Source organism: Marmota marmota, unplaced genomic scaffold (genome assembly GCF_001458135.2).
Source record: "Marmota marmota marmota unplaced genomic scaffold, marMar, whole genome shotgun sequence".
Classification (NCBI taxonomy): domain Eukaryota; kingdom Metazoa; phylum Chordata; class Mammalia; order Rodentia; family Sciuridae; genus Marmota; species Marmota marmota.
The window spans coordinates 3,724,794-3,744,244 of NW_026000207.1; the positions used below are offsets into that span (position 1 = coordinate 3,724,794).

General features: G+C 47.3%; 1 protein-coding gene across 1 annotated transcript in view; it reads left to right on the plus strand.

Moving 5' to 3' along the window:
* Positions 1-19,451, plus strand: part of Ppp2r1a (protein phosphatase 2 scaffold subunit Aalpha) — a 31,224-nt gene that overhangs the window by 427 nt on the left and 11,346 nt on the right. Inside the window, exons 2-6 of the mRNA XM_015505560.2 lie at positions 11,427-11,517; positions 14,903-15,003; positions 16,076-16,308; positions 17,085-17,232; positions 17,351-17,506. Coding sequence (XP_015361046.1) covers positions 11,427-11,517; positions 14,903-15,003; positions 16,076-16,308; positions 17,085-17,232; positions 17,351-17,506 — 729 coding nt within the window. The remainder of the gene's footprint in view (positions 1-11,426; positions 11,518-14,902; positions 15,004-16,075; positions 16,309-17,084; positions 17,233-17,350; positions 17,507-19,451) is intronic.

Sequence of the window (19,451 nt, forward strand, 5' to 3'; positions counted from 1 at the left end):
AGGCGGGCCGGGGGTCTGGGCAGCGCGGGCAGCTGGGGCCTGAGAGCGAAGGCTGCCATCCCCTTTCCTGTCCTCCCTCTGCGTCTAATTTTAGTGTAGATCCCCATGGGAAAGAAGGCGTGAAAGCACTCCACTCCCGAGGGTAGGACTGGCCAAGTTCAGGGGTGATTCTCGCTGAAACCCTGATGTCCCCCGCTGCCCCTTAGCACAGTTTTCTTAGAGGACTAACATTTCTGGTGAGTGGGTCAGGGTGCCCCAGACCCATGATCCCGGCCGGCTTAGGTTTGAGCGGGTTTCAGACTTTGGTCCACCTCCCACCCTCCGAATGACCTTGTGCACGTTATTTCATGGCCCTGGGCTTCTATTTTCCATAAAATAGGGGCTAATAATAGTCTTCCCTTTATTGGGAGGTTGTGAGGAACTGAATCCGTAAAATAGAACGGTGCCTGGGTGCTTGGAAGGGCCCAGTAAATGTCACCTGTATTATTAGGATTGGCAATTGAAGAGGTCCATCCTTCAGTTAGGCCTGTTTCCCCTCTTATGAAGTTGTGCTAGGTGCACGGGGAAACCTGCTGAACCTGGTCCTGCCTTCTAGGTTCTGTTGTCAGGTGGAGTGCAGTTACACATCCTGACTCTTCCACTTCTTGCTGATTGACAATGGGCAAGTTAGTTAATCTCTTTGAACCTTGGCTTCCTCTTTTTTCAAATGTGGATAAATATCTAGTTAATTGGACCATTGTATGAGTTAATTTGTTCAGTGAACACCTGCCATGTATAGTGTTGGGCATATCATGGTCACACCAATTGCTGTCAGGATACAGGTATATAGCAGGTAAACAGAATTAAATATACAGTATCATTAACATGTATGAAATGGTGAGAAGGAAACAAATGGGGTGCTGTGACAGTGAATCAGCAAGTATTTGTTGGGCCTTTACTCTGGGCACTGAACTGGACACTGTTGTACAGCAGAGGACAAGACAGACAAAAACTTCTGGCCATGGGAGTTTACCTTGTAGTGAGGGGAAACAGACAATGGACATTAGGTGAAATGTATGCTGTATTAGTTGAGGATATGTATGTGTGTTGGAGGTTGTGATTTAAAGCATGGTCAGGGGAGGCTTTGATGTTTGAGCAAATACCCTATTATGAAGGCAGGGGAAGAATCTGTGGGGCTTTCTGGGCAGAGAGCACAGCAAGTACAGTATGGGGTGGGGGAATGGGCCAGTCAGGGAAGGTGCTTCTGAGGGTACATAGTTGAGGATGGGACTGGATGAAGAGCCTCCCAGAGGGAGCAGACCTGTAATGGCTGTAGTTCTCATCTTGTGGTGATTTTGCCCACCAGGGGACATTTGGCAATGCCTGGAGACATTTTTGGTTGTCATACCAGGGAATTGCTGCTGGCCTCAAGTGGGTGCAGGCAAATGCTGTTAAACATTCTGCATACATGGGACACTGACCCCAAAGCACAATAAAAAAAATAATCATCCAAAATATCCTTAGTGCTAAGACTGAGAAAAGCTGATTTATGGGAGATTTGCCTTGAGGCAAGAAGGAGCTAGGTTATCTTTGGTCAACGTTATCTTTGGTTGCTGTAACAATTGCTATAAGCTTGTGATATTATAGATCACAAATTTATTGTCTTACAGTTCTGGAGATCCAGTCTGTCATGGGTATCACTGGACTTAAATGCAAGGTGTGGTCAAGGCTGCATTGCTTTATGGAGACTCTAGGGGAAAATCTAGTTTCCCTGTTTTTCCCACCTTTGTAAGCCTGTCACATTCCTTGGCCCATGACTCCTTTCTCTATTTTGAAGCCAGCCACATTGCATCTCTCCAGCCATTCTACTCACATCTGCTTCTGACCACAGTCAGGAAAGGTTCTCTGACACTCGCAGATAATCTCTCTTCATCTCCGCATCTCAGCATCCTTAACTTTGATCACCTCTGCAGAATCTCTTTTGCAGTATAAGGTAGATAGATACTCACAGGTTCTGGGATTAGAACAGGGATATATTGGTGGATCTCATTCTGCCTATCACAGTTACTATAATTAGAAAGTAGAGATTGAGGGGGAAAATCATAGGAGATTGAAGATGGTTCTAAAATATTTTCTTTTTGCTTTAGTTTTAAGTAATTAATATTTTTTTGTTACTTTTTTTTTCCTTGAGGTTTTTGAAGGGGTGCTATTCAGCAAGTATTTATGGAGTACTTAACTGTGGGGACACAACAGTGTACCATGAGCAAAAAATGCTTTCGTGGAGCTCATTTTTTTGAGACAGACAAGAAACCAAGTTCAGTATAGAGAATGGTAGATGGTGGATTGGGTCTGGAGGAGATTGGAGAGTGTGCTGCATGCAGCTTTATATAGGACGGCCAGTGTCGGTAACATTTGAGCACAGAGGAGGCAGCAGGCCTCATGGATATCTAGGAAACAGCATCCCAGGCAGAGGAAATTAGTGTAAAGGCCCTAAGGCAGGAGTAGGTAGAAGGTGTTATGGATCAGAAAGAAGGCCATAGGAGCCAAGGGAATAAGCTGTTTATGATGGGAAATGAAGTTGGAAGAGGAAGCTCAGGTCAGACCTTGCAAAAACCTCATGAGCCATCATTTAAGCCTGGGCTTGGCAAATAGCTGCCTGGCTGTATGCTTGCTTGTTTTTTTAAATAAAGTTTTTTTTTTATTGATTAATTTTAAAACTCAGATACACCCATATGTATATTTACTGTCTGTCTCTTTTGGGGGGAAAATGTCAGTTTCTGACTTAAACCATCACTGTCAAATTACTGGATGTTTGCCTGTACAAGGTGCTGTACAAAAGAATCATTTTTATGTTCTCATTGAATCTTACAACTTTGAAGTAGATCCCTTGCTCGTCTACATTTTCCAGATCAGGAAACTGAAGCACAGTAAAGGGAAACAACTTGGCCAAAGCCTTGAAGCTGAGGCGTGAGACAGTACAGGATACTGGAAAGAACATGGAATACCAAATCCTATAGTCTCAACACATTCTTTTCAGGAAATATTTATGCAGTACCTCCTATGTGGGAGATTCTGTTTCAGATGCCGCAGATACAGTAGGGAGCTGCTGCCCTTGTGGGGTTTATACTTTAGTAGGGAAGACAGATGATGGATCAGTAATGTGATGTCAGTGGCAGTGTTTGCTAAGAAGAAAAACAAGGTAGCAACAGGGAATAGAGCAAACCCAGGGCTGATGTTTAGGTCAGGGAAGGTTCCCCTGAGAAGGGATGTTGAGCAAGGCCTTGAATGAAAGGAAGGAGAATGAACAGGTGAGGTAAGAAAATCTGGGCATGGGCAGAGAAAAAGTAGGTACAGAGGCCACAAGTGGGAACAGCAGGAAGGCCCACGTGGCTGAAATTGGGTGAATGGGAAAGTGGTGGGATGTGGGGACTGAGATGAGGCTAGATAGGTGAGGCCTTTGAGCAGAGGAGCAAAATGTTTTAAAGGGTCCTTCTGGCTGTTGGGGCAGGAGATGCGCAGGAGCAGATAGCTTATGAGAAGCCATTGCAGAACACAGGCCCAGTGTTAGCACATAGATGGGGGAAGATGGTTGGATTTGGGACATGTCAAGCAGGGCTGATGGGTTGGATGTGGTGTGGTGGGTGCTGTAGAGAGAGGAAGCGAGGATGATGGAAGTTTGACCTCAGTTCCGCCAGTTTGTTCTGTGTGTCCCTATAGTAGCTCCTGTCTTTGGGCCCAGACCCCTCATCTGTAAAATGTGTGCACTCTTGACCTCCACAGTGCACACTGGCAAAGAATCCGCGTCTGCTGGTTGTGGGGATGCAGTGGAATGGTATGGTAAGTGGCTGCCTAGCAGATGTGGGAAGGTGCAGAGGTTTAGTTCTCATGCTCTGCCCGCCATAGATTCACTGGGTTTACACGTCTTGTCCAAGCCTCCCCACACAAGCCGGTTCCAGGCAGAGGCCAGAAAGCTGTGTTGGCAGTGTCTCAGCTGGTGAGGAGTACTGCTCACACCTACAGTAGAAGCCAGCAATGCTACACTGTATCCTGCTATACCCAGGACAGCCCCTGACCACCAAGGACTACCGAGCCCCAAAGGCTGCAGTGCCGAGTCAGAAAACCCTGCTGTGTGCTGCACAGTGTGCTGAGTACTTGGTATGTGTTAATGAAATCCACACAGAAGACTTTAGATAGGTACTCATTTTCTTTCCATTAATTTTCTTTTAATCATTAAATTTAAAAAATACATAGAGAAAATAATACTAGATACCTAGTTGCAGCAGTTTCTGCAATATTTGCCACATTTGTTTCATCTGTTTATCTCCTTTTTCCCTGAAGTATTTTAAAAATAAATTCTAGGCTTCAGACATTTCCTTCTACGTTATTCAGTATGCAACTCTAAAACAACGTACACTTTTATAACCACACTGCCGTTATCACATCCAAGTTAACAGCAATTCTTTGGTATCATTTGATTTTCCTGATTGTTTCAGAAGCATCCTTTTGTAGTTGGTTTGGTTTACATCAGATTTGGCCATGAAATATAATTTAAACCAAAATTTAAAGTCTGGAATTCTTCCCATTTAATAAATAAGGATACTCTGCCCGTATCGTACAATCTAGTGAGTGGCAAAACTAGAATTAGCCAAGGGCTCTGGGCTTGAGGGCACATCCACCACCTAGCCTTGGCCTCCCTGCAGAGATTGTCTTGCACATCAAGGTTCAAATTCCAAATTGGCTTCTGTACAAGTTACTCAACCCTTTGGGTCTTTGGTTTTCTTCCTTTTTAACACACTGGTTCTGGGCACAGAACCTAGGACCTTGGGCATGCTAGGCAAGTGCTCTACCACTGAACTACATCCCCAGCCCTAGGACCTTGGTGTTCTTGTTAAATGAAAAAAGGATGGAAGGCACACGCATCAAGGTTTTCCAAATGAATTAGATAGATTATGTAAAGACAGAGCAGTTACCAGCCATCATCTGAGACATTGCAGAATTCCCCTGTGTCTACATCTTGGAAACATGGTGTTCCAGATTTGGGCTTCTTTTTATGGAGTGTCTTGGGATTTGGTAAAGCAGAACATAGAAAAGGAGTTTGCCCTCTAAGAGCTTACAAATAAGGAGTTGGAAGAGGGCAGTTACAAAGAGCACAGGTTCAGTCTAGGCTTTGCCACAAATTCACTGAGGGACAGTTTCCCCTCTCTGTGCCTCAGTTTCCTCATCTATGAGGAAATGAGTGCAGAGTAGTGTTTGCCTCTTCCTTTGCTGTGAGAGAGAACACGTTTAAGTGTCTAGTTCTGAACCTAGCACATAGAAAGCACTCTGTAAATAGTAGCTGGGGTTTTAAAACCTTTAAAATCTGTTGTGTGTGTGTGTGTGTGTCTGTATTTATGGTGAAAAAAACAAAGTTTAAACTAACCAGCTGGACTAGTTTAGATGAGTTTGATTGTTTTCAGCACCCAAAGCATCACAATCAGGAGCCAGCTGAACATAACATTCCTTCTGGCTGTCAGGGCTGGTCAGCCTGTTGACCTTGGCCATGTGGTGTAATAGAGCTCTTTTCAGCATGGCTTGTCTAATGCTGTTGGCCTTGACCTCCAGAGTGCACACTGGCAACAGAGCAGTGCCTCCATCTGCTTCATGGTAGAGTCTGTGGTCAGGAAATCTTGGTGGATGCCGTCAGTGTGCTTCTGGGTGGGGGTGGGGTGGGGTGGGGTGTCTGAGGATACTTGGGCTGCCTGTGGAACTGCAGTGTCTTGGGCCCCTGAAGGTGGGTGTTATGCAGGTGTGTGGGTGTGACTGTTGAGGCCTTTTGGCTCTACCTTCTTGACTTTCAGAACCTTTGCTTCGGCCTTGGCAGAGACAGGAGCTTCCTTGTTTGCTTTTGGTACTTGCCTAAAGCTCTATGTTTTTCAGTAGGGCCAGTTCTATACTGGATTCTAGTTCAGGAATCCTCATTTGGTACCAGTCCTGACCCTTATCCCAGAGGCAGGTTGTCTTCCAAATGGGGGATCATGCATGTGTGTAAATAATCATAATGCCAACCAAGCAAACTGAGAAGTGTTCCTAGGTGCTATGGCTTCCAAGGGGGTAGGGAAATTACTGCCCCGCTCCGCTTTAGTGTACTTTTTTTCTTTCCCCTGTTTCAGAAAGAACATGAGAATAATAACAGGCAATATTAAGTGCTTATTATGTGTCAGGCTCTTCTCTGTTGTCCTTACTTTATCATCCTAGTGAGCCTGTGAGTTAGGCCTTATATTTTTCATTTTACAATGAGGAAACTGTAGTTCCAAAATGCCTGGGACTGGCATGAAGATCCTTAGCTAGTAACTGGTGAAGCCAGAGTAGACTCATTGATTATTAAAAAAAAAAAAAAAAAAGAAAAGAAAGAAAAAAAATCGGTTGCTACAGAAATAGAGGTCACATTGGCTGTTCTCACTTCTCAGTGATGATTCTAAACAGTCATCAGGTGGGTGCTTAGTATTTCCCACACACATCCACCCACCCACATTATTTTTATTTAAAAATTTGGTCCTTCATGGAATAAGGAGGAAGGATGCATAGACTTTAGGGCTTTAGAGTGGGGAGACACTTCTGTCATTCATTGAACATTGTCAAACCATACACATCCCAGACACATCCCACCTCCATTGTTGGCCACTGTCTTTACCAAAGCAACTGTTTTGAACATATTCCTCTGCATATACTAATATCTGTATTATGTTTATTTTACCAAAATTAATCCTGCGAATATTTATTGGGTACTTCCTCTGTACCAGGCCCTGCATTAGGTTCTTGGAGCAGAGTGAAGAAGGCAGAGTCCCTTGCCCTAGCCAGGCTCATGCTCTCGGAGGGGAGGAGAAACAGTAAGCTAGCAAGTTCATGTTGGGGCATGATAGGAGTTAAGCTGTGCAGAGTGCTGGGGTGGGTGCTGGGATACTGTTGTGTGTAGGGTGGTTACCAGGTGAGGTTGAGCAGAGACCCCAGGAGGTGAGGGAGGAGCCCCGGGGCACATGGGGGAGAATTACCAGTCCAAGGAAACAAGCCAGCAAGTGTGCAGACCTGGACTGGGAGTGGCTGTGGGTTGTTTGTTGGCTGATTACTCTCAAGGAAGCCATTGCCCCAGGCACCCAGGGAGCAAGGGGGAATGTGGATCAATAGATAGGCACTAGGTCAGCCAGAGTAAGGCTGCTGACTTTTTATTCGGATTGTGAAAGGAAGACATTCTGTGTATGGGATCCTGTGGGATCATACTGCACTCACTCATTTCAGGGAAGGCTCCATGGTTGCATGTGAGATGAGTCCTAGAAGTGGGTAGTGTTTCTGCAGGTGCAGGCAGAGGGAAGGAGGATTTTATTCTTTAGATTTTCATGTGCTGGGCTTTGTGCTGAGGCCTTTTGGAGATAGGTCCTTGGTAAAAGTGCAGACATGGAGCCCAATGGGTGGACTGTGGTAAGTGCTGGCGGCAGCACACTTGGAAGATAGTACCCAAGGAAGTTCTTTTGGGATATGACATGATGAAGAAACAATATTAATAACTTCTGTCAAGAATGCTGCAGGAAAACCCAGTTGAGATTGGTTTAAATAAGGAGGTTCATTATTTTTTTCTCATAAACAAGTTCAGCAGTTCAGGAATATCAAAGAATTGGGTCAAGCACACCACTCTTGACCAGCCTTATGGTCACAGGGTGGCCATAGCATCTGCTGTCCTTGGAACCACAGGGAAAGAAGGGCCAGCCCAGGACACAGAGGGACTTACCTCCTTCCTCCCTTGAGTCAAGGAGGGGTTCTTTTCTGGACTCCCCAGCAGACTGCCCTTAGATCTCGTTCGCAACTAGGCCATGTGCTGAGTCAATTGGGATCAAGTTTAAGATGATAGGAAAACTCTAAGTAATGGGCTTAAATGAGCTTGAAGTTTATGTCTGACTGATGATTAAAATGTGTGCTGGTAGTCCAAGCTGCTGTGACACTCCATGATGTTAGGGTCCCACTCTCTTACCATTAGGGTCCCACTCTCCTACCATTGTACTCTGCATATTCTTCCCTTACCACCACCTTCTAGGTTACTTCAAGGCCCTGAGATGGCTGCTGAAGCCCCAGACATTATGACCACATTCCACACAGGAAGGAAGGTGTCGCCCCATTTTACTATAAACACACTTCCCAGAAGTAGCATATACCATTTTCACTTGGGTTTCACTGGCCAGATGTTGGTCTTTAGTAGCACACTCAGAATTAAAGTGACTTGGAAATGTCTTTTCCAAGGTGGTCTTGTGCGTAGCTGAAAACCAAGGGATGTGAGCCACAGTATAACCAATGTAGGCAGGCGCTCTTGACCTGGGGCTCATCTCTGATCCCTAGGCAGACCCATGAATTTGAATGGGAAAAGTAACTTAATTTTCACTAACTTCTAACTTACATCTAACTTTCCTTCTATTGGAAGTATATTATGACAGAAGACTTATAAGTAGAACCTGTCACCAGTGGGAATCACAACATATCCCTATTTTATTTTATCTGTTGTATGCATCGTTTAATATTATTTATGCTTACTTCTATTTCAAAATTATGTCAGTGTTAAATCTGCTTACGTTGGACACTGCCATCAACTTCCCTCCCCCTAGAAAAAAGCAGAAACTTTTGATACTGGTAGAGAGCCTGCAGCTGGACTGTGTCCTGGCTCTGCTGCCTGTGGACTGTGTGAGGGTATTCAACCTTTCTGTGCTTTGTTTCTCTGTCATCAGATGGGTGTCCTGTGTCCCTTCATGGGGATGTGAGGGTCAATTGAGTTAAACTTGAAAGCATGCAGAACTGGAGCATAATAAGCATTATGGGAAGAATTTGCCATCATTATTTGGTGGGCAGTTGGCTAGCCGCCTCCTGTGCACTTCCCGATTACTCCAACAAAATTAGGATGCTGTCAGCAGGGGGAGGTGCCACAGCTGCTTTGACTGATCTTTCTCTGGTGCTGGGGTATTCTAGAGAGTGTGTCACTTTGTACTCATGATAACCTCCTGAGGTTAGGTATTATCGTTCCCACTTCCAGGTAGAAAAAATGAAGCTCAGAAAGGTGGAAAAATTTCCCAAGATCCCACAGCTTATGTAAACAGTTTAGCCTTGAACCTAGGTGGCCTGCTCTGAAACACCACCTCTGTCATGCAGTCGTGAGCCCTCTGCCTGAACAGACTGGAGGACATTATTAATAAAACCACAACTAGAATGTTCAAGGACAGCTCTCCATTGTGGGAGAGGACTGGCTCTCCGGGCCTGCCTCTTGGGCATCCCTTAGGTACTGTGGTGTGGAGATTGAGTTACGCTGCTTGGGCTCTGCTTGTGGCCTCGTTGCTTTCCAGCAGGTGGCAGCCTCTCCAAGTCAGCAGCCTCACCTGTAAAATGAGTATTCTAGAGACAAAACCTGTGAGCACAGTTCTGGGGTTGTGTTGATTATCCATGTCAAGCTTTTAGAAGCACACAGGATACAACCAACAGATGCTGGTTGGTACCTTTGCTGGCATAGTTATGATGATTATTGTGATTATGCCCTGCCACCATCCCATGGTCCTCAGGGCTGCTGCTCACTTGAGGCCCCAGCCACGTTTGCCTTTCCCTAAAGTCCAGCTGAGAGAACTCAGATCTAGCCTAAAGACAAAGTGAGGAAAGCAGGCAGCTAGGGCAATACTCCCCACTGTATTTTATGAAAAAGTTCAGACATGAGAACATTGAGAAATTAGTACAAGAGTCAGTAAAGTGCAGCCTGTGGGCCACATTCAGCCACTACCTGCTTGCACAAGTGTGCTTTTGTTGGAACTCAGCCATGCTCGTTGGTTTATGCAATGTTGGGTTCTGTGGCTGCTCTTGAACCGTGAGGGTAAAGTTGAGTGTTTGGGACAGAGATGGGGGCTCTGCAAAGCTGAGAATATTTACTGGCAATTTATAGAATGGTTTTGCTAACTTCTTGGCTAACACACTGAGCAGCTATATACTTAGCACACGGATTTGGTGATGGATTATTTTTGTCATATTTGCTTTTCTATCATTTCATAGGTCTGTCTCTGTGTACATCTTATTCTTTGGTAGAAAATAAATTGTGGGTCTTACAAGACTTCATCTTTAGGTTCTTTTATTGCCAAGAGGCGTGATCTTGTCACAGTCTCTGGACAGCCTTGAGAGACTCACCCTTGTGGAGATGGAGAAACTCAAGGGGAAGGTTTCAGTCATCCTGCCCCAGAGCAGCTGGTTTGGGCCTCAGTTGCCTAGGTGGAGAGGGTGTCAGTGGTGCTTCCCTCCCAGGCTGAGAGGCTCCATTGAGGACCCAGCACATAAATGCTTTGAGAGTGACCTGTCATGTGTGTTAACCAACATATCCGTTCTTTAGGGCTGCTGCAGCAAATCACCAAAAAGAAGGTGACTTCAGCAATAGATTTGTCCTGTTACTCTTTGGAGACCAGAAGTCTAAAATCAAGGTGTCAGCTGGGTTGTTTCGTGTGCAGGCTCTGAGGGTTCTGATCTAATGCTAGACTGGGTGGGAAAACCCATCAAGGCCTGTGTGCTCAGTGCTCTCAGCCTCTGTGCAGTATTCCTTTCTCCAGGGCCTGGCCAGGACCCATTCTGAAGTGGGGGGGTCTATGATCCACTGGCAGATGAGGAATTCCAGAGAATTCCATCATGGGCATCTCCAAGACAGATTGAGGAAGGTTACAGTTTCTGTGGCCCACCTTGAGAAAGAGAAATTCTGGTGTCTATGGCCTACCTTAAGGAGGGAGTTATAAGCCAGGAACCGTGGACAAAAATGAAAAATATGTATTGTAATATCATGGGCCACTGGCCAATCCACCGTGCTAGTGGTATATTACTACTGCTAATGCTGTTGTTCATAGGAATGTTCATAGGAATGTTACGGTACTTTCAGCATCACTGTTAGCTCGCAGCTTGGGTTTAAATGCCTGCTCCAGGCCATCTTAGCTCTGTGACTCTGAGAAGGAACTTCTGCTCCCTGAGTCTGTTTTCCTCCATAAAGGGGGACTTAGAATCTTAACTCTGACCTCAAAGGGCTGTTGTGAGGATGAAGTAAGATCTTAGTGAGTGCTTAGTGTAGGACCTGGTCCAGAGTAAGCTTACTGTACCAAGGCTGCTGCAGTCCAAGGGCACGCACAGCTTTGTCATATGGTACTGAGTGCGAGAGCGGGTCCTGCAGGGGGAGTGGTATTGGGGAAGCAGGTTCAGTCTTGAGAAGTGCCCCTGAGCAGTGCTGGGCTTGGTGAGACCCAGAGGGTGCTCTGGCACTTGTTGCCTCTGCTACCATTGTTTTTAATGGTCCATTCGAGGCCGAAGAACACTTGGTAGATAATGACTACATTACTGCTGAGCATCTTTATATGTAGATGTTTCCAGAATTGCCTTGAGTTTGGGATTACTAACTTTCTCACCTTTTCTTGTTCTCTGGTTAGCTTCGCCTCAATAGCATCAAGAAGCTGTCCACCATTGCCTTGGCCCTTGGGGTTGAGAGGACCCGAAGCGAGCTCCTGCCCTTCCTTACAGGTAAGGAGGTGGACTCCTGGGACCCAGGTGGAGGGTGACTACTGGGGGTGGTTCCTGCTAATTGAGATAGAAGTGCATCGTAGATTTCACATACTGTGTCTGCTTCTTTGGAGCGAGGACAGGAATTCAGAGGAATCAAAGTGCAGCCTTACTGAGAGAAGGTCTGTGGTGAATGGTGGCAGGCTGGCAGCGGGGTCTAGAGGCACAAGGAGCTCATTCTGCATTGTGGCGCCAACTGTTATCTGGTGGCTGTGAATAATTTTTTTTGCGGGGGGGTACCATGGATTGAACTCAGGGGCACTCGACCACTTAGCCACATCCCCAGCCCTATATTGTATTTTATTTGGAGACAGGGTCTCACTATGTTGCTTAGCGCCTTGCCCTTGCTGAGCTGGCTTTTAAATTGCAGTCTTTCTGCCTCAGCCTCTTGAGCTGCTGGGATTACAGGCATGCGCCACAGTGCCTGGCTAGACAGTTTTCCTTACTTGACTCTTTTTACTTTTTTTTTTTTTTTCCTAATCAACCATTGGGATAGTCATCCCTGCACTATAGCACGTGAGCATTAGAGATTAATGATGATTACTAACACTTAGGATACGCTTGCCATGTGCAGGTGGTGTCTAGACTGCGTTGAGTGAGACGGAATTCGTTTTCATGAAGTGTTCATAGTGGTACCTGTACTTGTGTCCCTTTCCCTTGCCATTCACTGAGCCAGTCTTCTAGCAGTGCCTTATGGCAGGTAATACTACTGTCCCCATTTTGTAGATGAGGAAACTGAAGTGTGGAGAGGTAAAGTAATTCATTTGCCCGAGGTTGTACTATTAGAGAAGGAATGATTATAGTCATTCTGTCTCCAAACTTGTCAGCATTTGTTAATGACCAGTAACACAAACTTGGGTTCCCTACTACCTGATTTCAAATCTAAGCTCTCCCACTTTCCAGGTGTGACTTGGACTTGATATTCCATGTTTCCCACCCTCAGATTCATGATGTGTGAATGGATGTAGGAGTATAAGACAATATGAGGATTGAGGAAGGCTTCTACAAAGAGCCTGTGATGGCACTCAGTGTGTGGTCCGTGCGCTTATGCTGGTGGTAGATTGCTTCCATACATGCCGTCTGTGAAGATGTGTGGGAATTGCCCAGCAGAGTGTCTGGCACAGACTGGGTCTCAGTTGATAGTAAATCCTCTGGTGTCACTACTTACATGACTTCCTGAACTTTATGTTTAATACTAGTTAAAATTGCAAACTGAAGGTTTAATGGGCTGTCATTGGAAGTGTTTCCTCTCCAGTCATCTCACCTGGACCTAGTGATGATCCTGGGAATGGAGGACACCAAGACTGTTACCCCTCCCTTCCAATGTGGGGAAACAGGCCAGAGCAGGTTCAGCCAGTTGCCCACAGTGACACAGCTATGACTGAGGAGCACAGGTGTGTGAGACTCTGAACACCACCTGAGGAGTAGGTGTCTGTGCTTGTGATGGTGAGCCCAAACCAAGTGGCTTCCACTGTGAATTGTTGGAGAGACTCGAAAGCGCAGACTACTGAGATAGGAACATCTCCTGGAGCAAGGGGGTAGCTGCGCAGGATAACATGGGTCAAAAGGTTTAGAGAGTGAAGTGGAGGGCCTGGCTTGAAACACGCAGCTGGGAAAACCTACTGTGCTCACTCCCCCTCCTTACCTCAGTTACCTTCTCTATAATGGGATCTACAAAAAGCACCTAACCAGAGTTGTCAGGAGGATGAGGTACTTCTCACATAGCCCAGTGTGTCTGTGAGTGGGTGGTGGGAAGGCAACTGTCACCCCACTCCCACTCACTAGCAGTGGAGTGTGGTGAGTAACCAGTGAGTGGAGGTGGGGTGACCGAGGTGACCAGAATGAGGGATACAAGGCAGCTTGGGTTCGATTTTGCTGAAACAGGAGGTTTAATCCTATAGAGGAGGGCGGGGCACCATTGTAGATGGCTGCTGAGAGTGGAGCAAATTAGATGTAGAAGCACCTCATGCACATGCAGAATTTGTATTGAGGGTTGGGTGGAGGAAGAGAAAGACAGCTGGAGATGGTGGTTAAGAGCAGAGACCCTGGAGTCTGTCTGCGCGAGTTCAGTCCTGCCTCAATGTGCTTTGTTTCCTCCTGTAAATCAGTGATGTGTAAGCCTCAGTGAGAAGCCTCAGTGAGTTTTATGCCTAAGTATTATCTTCGTTATGTGGTGAAATCACATATAACGTTATAATGTTAATAATTCAAGTGGGAAGACGAAGGGTCACAGTAATGTGGGAGCCATAGACCGAAGAGGTCTGGTGATTCAGAGAGGGACTTTTTTGAGTTTTTGGAGTCCCAGGTGATGTCATATTTTTCTGCTTTGGACTTCAAACCACTGGAAAATGTTTGGAAGGGCAAGTGTCAGGTACTCTGCGTTTTTCAGAAAAGGTGGTGGTGTTTCAGACAAAATATGCTTAAAGCCCTCTCTGGGCTCAGTCCTACAGAAATTCAGAATCATTGTTATGAGAGGAAAATCACCACATATTTTTTGGCTAAGGACAAAATACTGCAGACCAGATGTCTTAAACATCAGAAATTTATTTTCACAGTTCTGGCAGCCGGAAGTATGATATCAAGGTTCTTTCTCCTGAGGTCTCTCTCCTTGGTTCACAGATAGCAAGAGTCTAAGCTCAAGGGGGTCTAAATGCTGATGGATGCCAGGGACATGGTACTTTCTGCCAGTGATAGCAGGCCCCACTGCCTTGGGGAGAAACAGCCTGAACTCAGGGAGCAAGGCCTTTGGGTTAGTTACAGGCAGGGACAGTTTTCCCATTCCAGAGTCAGTCATTCTTTCAGTAAATCTGAACAGAGCTCCTCTGCTGGTCTTTGTTAGGAGTGGGTATGTGCAGGGGCCAGCCCAGAATGAACACAGCCTGTGGTGATAAAGGCAGCATGGGACGCAGGGGGAGGGAACCCAAGGAAGGGGCCTGGCTTGGTCTAGGGCCATCCTGAGATTCCTGCAAAAGGTGATAGCTGAGCCAAATCTGAAAAGAGAAGACTTTATTAGGCAGAAGAGGAGGAAGTTCCTAGCAGAACTTCCTGGAAGTGCTTGACCCACACAAGTAAGTTTCCATTGACCAAGTCCTGCACTGTATATATATGGTCTCTGCCGCTCATGAGAGACAAGAGTGACTGAGCACTCTTTTTGGGAGCAGGAACTGAGAGGCTCAGTGGCTGACATGCTTCTCCCATTACCCACACCTAGCAAAGTGCAGGCCTGAGACTGGGTGCTGACAGTGTAAGAAGCAGAGTGGAGCTTCTCTGTTCTGAGCTTGGGTTACTGAGGGGCTGGGGTTGGACTTGGGGTAGAACTGTAACAGTATCTGTCTTGACCCCACAGACACCATCTATGATGAGGACGAGGTCCTCCTGGCCCTGGCGGAGCAGCTGGGAACCTTTACCACTCTGGTGGGAGGCCCAGAGTATGTGCACTGCCTGCTGGTGAGTCCGGAATTGCTGAGATCCTCTTCCCACCTCTCCCTCCAAGTCTGACCTCTGGTCCTTCCTGTCAGGTCCAGGAAGGGGAAGATAGAGGAGAGGCTGGGGACCACCTCAGAACAGACAGGGCTCGACAGCACTTTAGTCCATCAAGTCAGTAGTGGTATTTGGTATGGTATTACTGAAGGGGCACTTGCCATCCACACTGTTCCCCTGACACCTGACTAATGCCAGGGTTTGGAGTTGGGCTGGGTTCTACCACTTGTTGGGTGACCTGTAAGAAAGTTATTTGATTTCTCTGTGTCCTCTTTTATGAAGTGGGAATCATCAAACCCTACATTATAACTGACTTGAGAATCCCATGTCATAACATTTGGCACAAAGTACTGCAGTTGTCATTATCACTGTCACGTCTACCCTTTGGGTAGCGAGAGTCTCTTAATAGATGAACCCCGTGGAGCACTAGGAAGTTGAGCATCCCAACAAAGTCACACAGCTAGTAAGGGGGGATTCCAGGGCTGTCCTTTGAGTCTCTGCCAGACCCTGCCCTGCTGCCACCTGTGTGTCATTATCCTGGATGATGGGACACAAAGGGTGTCAGATACTAACAGGAGCTGCAGTTCAGGAGAAGATAAGAGTCCAGGTGGCCTGGTTTTAGGTCCTAGATTGTAGCAGTTGCCAGCTTGGACAAGTAACTTAAGCTATCTGTGCCTCAGATTTCTGCTCTTTGAAATAAGGCCAATATCAGGACCTGTTTCACACAGTTTAATGACACAAGGACCCTGCTTCAAACACATAATAAATAGGTGTTTCTACTCAATGTCAGTGAAGATTGTTGCACCTGGAGAGCAAAGGACAGGTGATACCCTTTCCTAAAAAGTACCTAGTATAATTTTAAGATTGATGGGTCCCAGTGAATATCTTTCAAGGACCTTTAAGGCTCACTGGATGAAGGATGGGATGGGGTGATCAGAGATGGAGTTTCAGAGATGAGTCCACCTGGAAGCACGAGGTGGGGCTTCCGAGCTAGTCTGCAGGGAGGGAGCTGTCCAGTAACCTCATGTTCTTGCCACAGCCACCCCTCGAGTCGCTGGCCACAGTGGAGGAGACGGTGGTGCGGGACAAGGCGGTGGAATCTTTGCGGGCCATCTCACACGAGCACTCACCCTCAGACCTGGAGGCCCACTTCGTGCCGCTGGTGAAGCGGCTGGCGGGTGGCGACTGGTTCACCTCCCGCACCTCTGCTTGTGGCCTCTTCTCCGTCTGCTACCCCCGAGTGTCCAGTGCTGTCAAGGCAGAATTGCGGCAGTGAGTCCCTCCTCTTCCTCCCTTGTCAGCAAGCCTCCCTGTGAACTCGGTTCCCTTCTCTTGAGCCTGAGCCCCTGTGGGTCCACCCAGGGCCCTGATAATCCCAAAGCTCTCCTAGCTTCTCCCCTCAGAGAGGCCTGTCCTTGAGAGTGGTCTCTGGACACCATGGCAGTAAATCCACAGGCTCCGCCTCAGTGGGAGTTCTTCCTCCCATTGGCTGCCGAGAGGATTTAAAAGAATTGTCACATATAGATGCTTAGAGTAGAATCTGGCACATGGAACACTCGATGAATGATGTCTCATGTTCCCTCGGGCCTGTCCTTAGCAGGCCTGCCCTCAGGTTTTGACCATCTCTATCACGCCTCACATTGCTGCCCCATTGCTCATTCCATGATGCTGGCTCACAGCTGTGCACATATGCTGAAAGGTGTGCATTACTCCCCACACATCTCTGCCATAATTGCTGCTGAAAAATGAGACCCTTCAGTGGCATTTTGGTTGAGCACTTTATATGGCCTTTACCATGGTTGTGAGCTCTTGCCATTGTCTGTGGATGTGCTGTGTGCAGACAGGCCCTAAGTGTCTCAAACATGTTGAAACCTGGTGCCAGTCCATGTGGGAGGAACTGTTGCTGTCAGCCCCACGTGCCAGGGCTGGGGAGATGAGAGGGGCCATCACTTGCACAGTCCCCCAGCCAGAATTAGCCCCTGAGTGACTGTGGAGTTCCCTAGGGATCCTAGAGTTCCCCTTCCTGAGCCCCATTCTCCTCACCCCAGGTACTTCCGGAACCTCTGCTCAGATGATACCCCCATGGTGCGGCGGGCCGCAGCCTCCAAGCTGGGGGAGTTCGCAAAGGTACTAGAGCTGGACAACGTCAAGAGCGAGATCATCCCCATGTTCTCCAACCTGGCCTCTGACGAGCAGGTAGGTTTGCCCCCTGATCCCCTGTCATCCCTGCCTCTGGTGAGCCCCGTATCATAAAGGGAATGCCAGGGCTCAGTGGGGCCCCTGCTGCCTCCCACTGCTCCAATCTTTTCCCCAGGACTCGGTACGGCTGCTGGCTGTGGAGGCGTGCGTGAACATCGCCCAGCTTCTGCCACAGGAGGACCTGGAGGCCCTAGTGATGCCCACCCTGCGCCAGGCTGCTGAGGACAAGTCCTGGCGTGTCCGCTACATGGTGGCTGACAAGTTCACAGAGGTAGGTGAGGTATCGCCCACGTCCCATGTGGGTGAGGGAATGGGTTCCCCTCCAGAGGGATGGGCTGGCTGAGAAATAAAAGCTAGGAAAAGTGGTACTTCGAGATAACCACAGGACACAGAAAAATAGTTTCAGAATGGGGCCAGCGATGGGCCAAGCTGACAGAAGAGTCCAGCTTCTAATAAAGAAGGGAGCCGTGCTTGCTTTATTTATATTGGAATACATCAAAGACTTTGATAGAAGTTCTTCACCAAAACAGGATAGAGGTGGGGGCAGGTAGGCTGCTCAGTTCCTAAGGGGTCCTGCCCATCTCTGGTGCTGTTCGGGACCTTTTGGCAAAGCGGAGCAGGAGTTCGCTTGCACTGGGGTCTTAATAGGGGAAGTGCCACTATAAGTTCCCAAATACCAGATCTATCCGCTCGCTGGCTCAATGCTGAAAAGGTCCTCGTGCATTTCACGGATGGCTTCCCACAGTGAGGGGCTGTTGACATTGTCCTACAGAAGGGAGGACACAGGGGACAGGGCAAGGGATGTGTAGGAACTGGAGGTTTTCATTAGGTGAGCACATTCTCTCAGGTGTTGGAGCAAGAAGATCTCTGTGATCGACCTGTTGAATCCCACTACACATGCCACTCCTGGCTGGTTGCTGGGGCAACTGAAGTGCTGTAGTGAGACATTCTGAGGCCAAATTCAGACTCCAAGGAAGAAAGTGTGTTCCTGTCTTCACAGAGCTTTCTTCTTCTTCCCCCTTTTTTTTTTTTTTAATAAAAGAGGAGACATAGCCCAAAAGTTTAGTTGGTTAGATTGACACCAGCAGCAGATAGAATAGGGACAGCAGCCCAGAATATTGCTCTTTGGCTGAGTACCATCTCTTTCCTGGGAGTCGTTAGATTGCAGTGAATTTAGCACATTCCTGATCAAAGGGGCTGGTCAGCCTAGGTGGGGGGAAATTGATAATGAAGTGTCAGAGGTGTGGGGCAGAGGGGGAGGTAGAGGGGACCAGGAAGCATTGAGGAGCGAGTGCTTTAGCTGGTTGTGGTGCTTCAGCTGGTTGTGGAGGATGAATGGGTGAGAGAGAGCTAGGGAGGGATTGTGTCCCAGCAAGAGCATCTGGGAGGGAGGAGCGGGAGTGAGTAGGAAGATTCAGGGCTGGATCTTGGACCCAGTGCAGTAGAGATGGGCAGGGTCAGAGCACACACTCTGCTTGCCACTCCACTGTGGGCTTCCTCTCCTGTGTTGCCGTTCATTTACACTCATGACTGTTGGAGGGGTCAGAGCCTCCGGTACCATTTCCCTGGCTCTGTGAAGATGCTAGGAAAGGTGACCACGCAGACGTGTGTGTACAGCCTGTGAGTCAGCGCCTTCCTGTCCTTGTCGCCTGTGCACGAACAGCATACACCGAGTCGGGACAGGGCTTTGGACTGCTTCAGCAGTGCTTGGCTCCCAGCAGACAACAGATATTTGTTATGTGAATGAAAGGCGACATTTGCCCGGGAGGCCTGACAAGGTTTTCACTTATTTATTCCCTTCTTGGTGATGAACCATCCTGCTTCCATCTGTGTCTTTAGGAACCAACTCTGAGCAGAGTCCATGTGCCAGGAGACAGGCAGATCTAGTTTACTTCCTCCCTCAGTCTTTATTGTTTAATTTTAATTATAAAAGTAATACCTGTTTCTGGTAATCAGTCTTAAGAAAATAAAAATCATTAATTAAAAGGTGGGAGCCACTATGTTATTAGAATGTTTCTGGATTAGGTAACATAAAACCAGATAAAATAACCTGAAGGATAAGGAGGGCTGCTGTTATCTTTAATGCAAGTAACACCGTGAAGTACATGCCCTCACGGGCCTCACTTTGGTTCTGAAGAAGCTAAGGTTCAGAGAGGTGCAGAGTTTTATCCAGGGTCATTCGGTGGTGCTGGGATTAGAGCTCAGTGAAGATTCTC